The sequence below is a fragment of the Teleopsis dalmanni genome, chromosome 1 (assembly GCF_002237135.1).
Source record: "Teleopsis dalmanni isolate 2A chromosome 1, ASM223713v2, whole genome shotgun sequence".
In the NCBI taxonomy this organism is placed as follows: Eukaryota; Metazoa; Arthropoda; class Insecta; order Diptera; family Diopsidae; genus Teleopsis; species Teleopsis dalmanni.
This window is the reverse complement of record NC_051846.1, coordinates 200,966,852-200,974,384: the sequence shown is the minus strand read 5'-3', so window position 1 is coordinate 200,974,384 and position 7,533 is coordinate 200,966,852. Positions and strand designations below refer to the sequence as shown.

At 29.4% G+C, this 7,533-nt stretch overlaps 1 protein-coding gene and 3 non-coding genes across 4 annotated transcripts; all 4 read right to left on the bottom strand.

Annotated features, from left to right (window-relative positions):
* Nucleotides 1-1,607: 1,607 nt before the first annotated feature.
* LOC119671318 (40S ribosomal protein S5a) lies at nucleotides 1,608-7,106 on the bottom strand. Its single transcript, XM_038081899.1, has 5 exons — nucleotides 7,002-7,106; nucleotides 5,784-6,183; nucleotides 5,414-5,530; nucleotides 5,077-5,175; nucleotides 1,608-1,754 (listed from the first exon to the last, which is right to left on the bottom strand). The coding sequence occupies exons 2-5, from the start codon at nucleotides 6,180-6,182 to the stop codon at nucleotides 1,686-1,688; spliced, it is 684 nt and encodes a 227-aa protein (XP_037937827.1). The 5' UTR covers nucleotide 6,183; nucleotides 7,002-7,106; the 3' UTR covers nucleotides 1,608-1,685.
* LOC119673596 lies at nucleotides 3,886-4,023 on the bottom strand. The gene has a single exon (XR_005252114.1). It is a non-coding gene; the product is annotated as a small nucleolar RNA psi28S-1192 (small nucleolar RNA).
* LOC119673593 lies at nucleotides 6,314-6,467 on the bottom strand. Its single transcript, XR_005252111.1, has one exon. It is a non-coding gene; the product is annotated as a small nucleolar RNA psi18S-1854 (small nucleolar RNA).
* Nucleotides 6,622-6,774, bottom strand: LOC119673595. The gene has a single exon (XR_005252113.1). It is a non-coding gene; the product is annotated as a small nucleolar RNA psi18S-1854 (small nucleolar RNA).
* Nucleotides 7,107-7,533: the final 427 nt, after the last annotated feature.

Sequence of the window (7,533 nt, the reverse complement as noted above, 5' to 3'; positions counted from 1 at the left end):
TAAAGGATAGAGCCCTGAAATTATTTGCGAAATCTGACAGACTGACTAACACCGCGTTATCAAATCTCAGAATGGTTACAGGCTCCTCGGGGAGATATGCAGATCTGAGGTCAATTATTGCTTAGTCTAATGAAGTGATAAACAAAAATCCAGTCAAGGCGTAAAGAGGGGTTTTGTAGAAACCTCGCAGTTATTAGAGAGTAAAACTGCTCAGGTGCACTGACTCAACTCAACTAGCCTCAACATATAATAATTATTTTTCCAATAGAATATTCATAGAAAAATTAATTTATAAACGATCAATGTATGGGAAACATAAAACAGATATGTTGAATATATGAAAAACAGCAACGAGATTTAGTTAAAATATTTCTACTGTCCATTATTATATAGTATTTTATTTACGGCCGTGAGCGACTTCGAGTAAATTAAGATAAAGTAAATTAAAATTTCATAGGAATTTTTTGCGCTGCTCTTATGTAAATATTTATTTATTGGACTTATTTATGATTGTTTGGTTAAAAGTTTTTAAATTTATTTATTTACGCATCTCATAAAATTTTCACAATGGTAACACCTAATTTACCTAATATTTTTCTAATTTACCCTACTCGAAATTTGTCAGAATTTCGATAAAGTTTGGAGCGATGCTTTGCAATTTGGGAAGTTGAAACACGTCTCAAGAATGAAGCTTCAAGTACTAAAATACACATAAAGCGTTGATATTTCACTATTACTGATGCTTACTACAAATCTACATAGAGATCTTGGTTCAACTGGTATAACAATTGTTAGGTTAGTTCAAGTTACTTCTAAATATTTCACCGTTGAAAAAGGATATCTAGATTGGCTTAATATGTATTCATATAACTTAAATTAATAATTAAAGATATCGAGTGTTTAACTAACGGATACAGTTTATTCTAACTCAAATTACTTAGTTTCTTGGTACTACACATCATTTTTTTACATTCTGCTCCCGCTACTATTGTTCGGCACATACGATCATCGTATTGGATGAATTATAAGAATATTATGTGTTTAATTAGGAATTTGTTGATTGTGTAATGTGAAAGTTAGATTTTGAAGTTTATTAAAGATTTTATATCAAAACAAATATTTCCTTAACATTTTTTTTTATGTCTTCTCCATTATTTCATTTACAATATGGCAATTATTTTCTATACCCAAAATAAAATTGTGAGATAATATAGGACACATATTTTATGCAGAGGTACACAAAAATTATCCGATAGTTATGAAATGGCCACAAATTAAAGAGATTTAGGAGAAGCCTTATGAAGCTATATGCTTTGTCCTAGTTTATTTCAAATTATATCTAGTTTATTTATATTATTAGAAGCAAAACGCATGAGGTGTTTTATAAAAACCATTAAATGTAATTAAATTAAATTTAAAACATTTGATTCAAATAGAACTAATATTATATATTTATGTTATTAAATCTTCAAACCATAAAACTTCCTATATAAAATTTTTTAATACTTAAAAAAGTTTACTTGTAATCATATATCTATATATTTGGATCCTTCGTGCTTGTTGTTAGTATAAAGCTAAAATTAGTTGTAATTAAAATTAGATTTAAATTTATTTTTGAAAAATTTTCATTTTTATTTTATAATTAGTGTAAAAAATACACAAAAAGAATGTGTAGCGCGAAATGTTTATCGGTTGGATTTAGCAACACGTTCCAATTCATCCTTCTTTTTAATAGCATAAGAGTTAGATGAACCCTGAAATAGAAAATAAATATCATATTTAATAAATAGTATAAATAACTTCATATACTTATATAAATATATTTATAATCTTTTCAAATTTAGTGAAATACTTATTATCAAAAGAATAAAAAAATAATTTAAGTGCAACAATATTACTTTATTACCGAAATGAAGTAAATCTCAAAGGATCATTACGCGAATTGAAAGTGAACAAAGTGGATATAATATAAGCAGTCGCTTGTCTTGCCGTATACCGGCTCACTTTCTTTTATAGAACATATAGTGAGCGCAATTTACTTAGACGCACTTAATATTTTTTCAAAAATGATGCAACGAACTCGAATATAAATATTTTTTTTGTTGAAAAAGAAAAAGCAGTGCTTGATAGTAAAAAACAAAAAAGAAATATATTTCATATCAGTCATTCTTCTTACATATGTACAAAAACACAAAAATAAGGCAAAATAAACGCGCAATTTTCTTAGGCGCACTATGTTTAAACAAAAGAAATCAAAGAGTTTTCACAGTTTTGACAATGCTTAATACTTTGTAATTCCTCCGTTTTGGTTTATAACTGAAAAAATTCGATTTGGCATCGAATCTATCAATTTTTTGATAATCACATCGTCGATTTTGTCCCAAGCCTCTTGGATTGATGCTTTGAGCTCACTCACTGTGGAATACTGACGTCCTTTGGCATAGACCTTCCGTGAAATTATTCCCCATAGGTTCTCAATGGGGTTTAGGTCAGGACTCCTTGCTGGCCAATTCATTACCGTTATCTGCTTCGACGAGAAGTAAGACTTTGAAAGCTTGGACACATGAATGGCGGCGTTATCCTGCTGGAAAATTGGATCCCGATCGGCGTGTTCCTCCAGAAACTTTATTAGAACGTCATCCAGCATTTCAGCGTACTTCTCTGAGTTCATTCTTGTATTTATGAAGCACAAAGTAAGTTTTCCATGGAGTGAAAAGCCACCCCATATCATGACAGATCCGCCTCCAAAGTTTCTACTCATTCTTATGGGATTGTTTTGGCGGAGATCATGCCAGTAAGAGCTGAAACCGTCTGGCCCGTCCAAGTTAAATTTTTTCTCGTCCGAAAAAATAACCGAGTGCCATTCTTTGGTCCAATGCATATGATTTTTAGCAAAAACAATGCGATTCTTCTTGTGCATTTCTTTCAGAGGGGGCCGTTTCATCATTTTCTTCCATTTTATGTGGCCATCGGCATGTAAAATTTGTTGCACTCTTCTTTTTTTAATTGGTAGCTGCAATTTTGCTGCGATTTGAGCTGCACTGAGCCGATTTTTTGTTGCTTCTTCCTTTATTTGGTTTTTGAGTCGCCGATTTATCTTTGCATTTCGATTGTTATTCGTAGGGGCTTTACCATATTCCTCACCCAAACGTAAAAAATTTCTTACAACGTGTTCCGATCGGTTTATGTGGCTTGCAATTTTCCTCTTTGAGAATCCATTTTGATGTAAACACCCTATTTTGGCTTTTTCTTCAACGCTCAGAAATTTTCCCTTTGCCATTCGACTTGCGCAAATGCGAAGCCTATTTCGTAAAGAATTTGTATGGTTTTTGCTTTTAGAATATTAGCTCAAATATTAATGTGTTATGAAATACAAACCTTCTTACAGAACAATCAAATAAACTAGTCCGAACTACCGATATAAATATATGCGTCTATAAAAATTGCGCACTTACTTAGCTTCTTTTTTATGAAATTCACCGTTATAACTTTGCAAAATAAAAATCACATTCCTTTTATGTTTGTTTACGTTTAGTAATGGAAAAGAAAAAATAATAATGTAAAAAGATCAATAGCTCTGCTCTTTAACAAAAAAAAAAGCATTTTTTTTGTGTGCGTCTAAGTAAATTACGCTCACTGTATTAAATAAATATATAAACTAATAATAATGTTTTATGTATTTTTGTTTTAGGAAGCTTGTAGAATATTATATAAATTCTACTGCTAGGATTTTGCAAAAAGAATTTTTCTAGTCCACAAGCGAAACGACGTAAGCTTTAATGCAACTTTACGCGAATTAGAGTGGACAGGCACTAGAGTTTCCTGGTATACATCTTATAAGATAGATATACGTATATATTAAAATTGCTTTCTATTATTATTTTTATTTGTTTTTGTATTTGGAGAAGCATAGGAATATAAAATTATTCAAATGCTAGGATTTTACAAAAAGAATTTTTCTAGTCCACAAGCGAAACGACGTAAGCTTTAATGCAACTTTACGCGAATTAGAGTGGACAGGCACTAGAGTTTCCTGGTATACATCTTATAAGATAGATATACATATATATTAAAATTGCTTTCTATTATTATTTTTATTTGTTTTTGTATTTGGTGAAGCATAGGAACATAAAATTGTTCAAATGCTAGGATTTTACAAAAAGAATTTTTCTAGTCCACAAGCGAAAATGAGCACTATTTAAATATATTTGCTCATTATTAATTATGGACATTTCTATTTATAATATTTATAATGCATAAAAAAAAGTACTTCAATCAATGTATTTTGATTGAATATTGTAGTTTTACATACCAAAGCGTCAATAGTAATGTTTTAAGAAATATACTAATAACGCGGGATAGTAAAACTTACATTTAATGTTGTCCAAGTTTATTATTACAATCGTAAATATATGTCTTTTACATTGTATTGAGGCTGGACTGAATATATACTATACTGAATACATATTTAAGTTAAATTACTAATAAAGTATATAAATGTAGACTCACATACCAAACTGCTAAAAATTATAAGTTTAAATTATAGCAGGGGATAGTGAAACTATATTTATATTGTCCAATTAAAAATTTACTACTTTAAGTAACTAAAATTCTTAAACAGTATTGAGGTTGGACAAACTAAATATTCTGTTTTTACAAATATGTTAAACGTCTGTAGTTTCACTCACCAAAGCGTTAATAAACTTGATTTGTTTAAATTAACGCGGGATAGTAAAACAATATTAATGTTGTCCATATTAAGATGTACAAACGTAAATCATGGTCAACATTACGCTGTATTGAGGATGGACTAAAGCATTATTGATTTAGTTTTTACAGCAAATTTAAATAAGTGCTTATAAACTGTAACTTATATCTAATTAAAAAGTTTTGATAATGTTGTTTATTACATACAATAGCTTTGTTATATATATCAAATGAGTTATGTCTACAAATTTTTTATACTTAAAAAAAAACAGACTTGCATTAACACGCGGTAATGATTCTGGCATATAATTAAATTTATATGGCTGTTTTATGTTAAATTTAAATCTGAATTAATATCTAAAAACTCACCTTAGCAGCATTGATCAATTCATCAGCTAAACATTCAGCAATAGTTTTAATGTTTCTGAAGGCAGCCTCACGTGCACCAGTGCATAACAACCAGATAGCCTAAAAATAATTCACAATTAGCGTTTGAAATTTATAGTCAGTAAAAATATTATACAATTTGTATTTGTATATTTTTATCAGTAAGACAAGAGTGCAATTATTTTACTCTTGTCCGCTTTAGATAAACAGACTTGGCTTTCATTTAGCCAAGTGTTATATCTTTCCAAATAGTTCCTATTTGAAAAGAATTGTATCCTGGCAAAAACTACAACGTTTAAATAAATATACAAACACTTACTTGATTGACACGACGAAGTGGAGACACATCAACAGCTTGACGACGTACGGTACCAGCGCGACCAATACGTGTAGAATCTTCACGTGGTCCAGAATTGATAATGGCGCTAACGAGAATCTAAAAATATTAACCATCATTAACAACTGTGTTCAATTTTTTTTATTAAATAAATTTTTTTGTAAAAAAAATATGTGCAAAACACTTGTTAATTTATAAAATAGTAATTATTTTATATATATTTTAGGCAAGTGTATGGATTTTATATGCGTCACATTCTACCTGTTTGTTGTTTGTATATAAATCGCAACAACAGTTTAGCATGAGACGTTTACACTTATATTTCCTTAATAATGAATTTGACATGGTTTACCTGCAATGGATTTTCACCAGTCAACAAATGAATAATTTCAAATGAGTGCTTGACAATACGACAGGCCATCAATTTTTTACCATTGTTGCGACCTTTCATCATCAATGAGTTGGTCAAGCGTTCTACAATTGGGCATTGTGCTTTACGGAAGCACTTAGCAGCATAACGACCAGCAGAGTGTGGTAAGTAGCGAGCGAATTTTTCTTTGACAGAAATGTAATCTTGTAGGGAAATATCATTGACTGTCACATCATCACAGGACCAACGACCGAATAGCTTGATTTCAGGCAATTCAGTCGTTGTTGCCATATGTGTGTCCAAAATTGTGTCAACGCCCTCAGTTTCAATTGGAGGTTGCTCCTCGAAGGTTTCGCTAGTAGTTTCAGATACTTCAGCCATTCTGAAAGAATATTATATATTATTTATATTGTATTATTAATACAGATTGCAATTAAAATTATCAAAACATGTGTATAATGTGTTAACAATTTATAATTATTTTTCCGGCACGCAGTGATTACTAATAAACATTTGTAACGTTGTAGGTTTTAGCTTTATTAAGGACTTTATCTTTTAGACGATATCCTTAAGAGGAATAGCAAACCTTGAATATTAATGTTGTCCAGTTGAATACCAAACACGTTAAATTTAATTATGTCTGGTTTTAGTATGGACGTATTAAGTTAAATTTTTTCATTTATATATTTATGCTTCCAATACATTTACTCTGCTATGTTGATTTATACAAAAATTACTTATCCGAATTGAGTTTATCTGTTGTAATGTAAGTTTTTATACGCACTAATGTTTATACGTTTAGAGTAAATATTTTATTTTGTTTAAAAATTTGTGTGCTTTACTTTATTAAGGATTTTATCTTTCACACGATAACCTTAAGAGGATTAGCAAGCCACGAATTTTAATGTGGTCCAATTGAATACTAAACGTGCAATATTATAGCAAATTTAGTTTTAGTTTGGACGTAGAAAATCATATAATTTTTATAATTTAATGATTATTTTTTGCATAAAATTAAATCCACGTGTGTTTTTCCAGCGATAATTATTTTTTTTGAGACAACCTCTAACCTCAATATACATTACATTTTTTTATTAAAATACACCATATATTTATACACAAATATTTAAAAAACATATCCAACAACATTATATTACTATTTTTGCAACGAAAATAAAATTATTCGATATATTTCCTTACTTTTTTATGCGGGAAAACTATCACCGAACTAAACAGCAATGGCGTTCGCCAGAAAAAGAACATGTTGGAGTAGTGCTACCAAATTTCTGCTTTTAATTTCCGGCAAAATGACAGCAGCATAAAACTTTCTGCTGGCAGTGCTATTAATACATTTTTTAAAACTTTCACAATAATAGGTCTGTTCGTTTACTTGGTAAGTAAAAATAATACAATAAATTGCGTGTAAAATCAGATAATTTCTTTTCTTTTCACCTATAAAGAATTTCATTTTATGCAATTTTAGCTGTAGTTATAAATTATTGCCAAATTTTATTTTTTTTTTATAATTTCTTGAATTTTAAATTAAGTTGATGTTTTAAAAAGCAAGCCAACTATCAGCATGAGCTCTAATATTTTAAGGAATATCTCACTGAAGTCGAAATTCTGGATTAGTTAAATTCAGTTTGAGAAGAACTGATTTTTTTTCAAAGTTATAAATTACAAAGTTTTCAAAGTTGATATATCTAGAATAAAAATCTTACCCCATGATAAT

Bases quoted from the DNA above. Each gene is read 5' to 3' on its own strand.
- LOC119671318 (XM_038081899.1), bottom strand. From the start codon at position 6,182: ATGGCTGAAGTATCTGAAACTACTAGCGAAACCTTCGAGGAGCAACCT. The intron at 5,531-5,783 runs GTAAACCATGTC...TAATATTTTTAG, and splicing joins CTGGTGAAAATCCATTGCAG to ATTCTCGTTAGCGCCATTAT. The intron at 1,755-5,076 runs GTGAGTTTTTAG...TTTCTATTTCAG, and splicing joins AATTGATCAATGCTGCTAAG to GGTTCATCTAACTCTTATGC.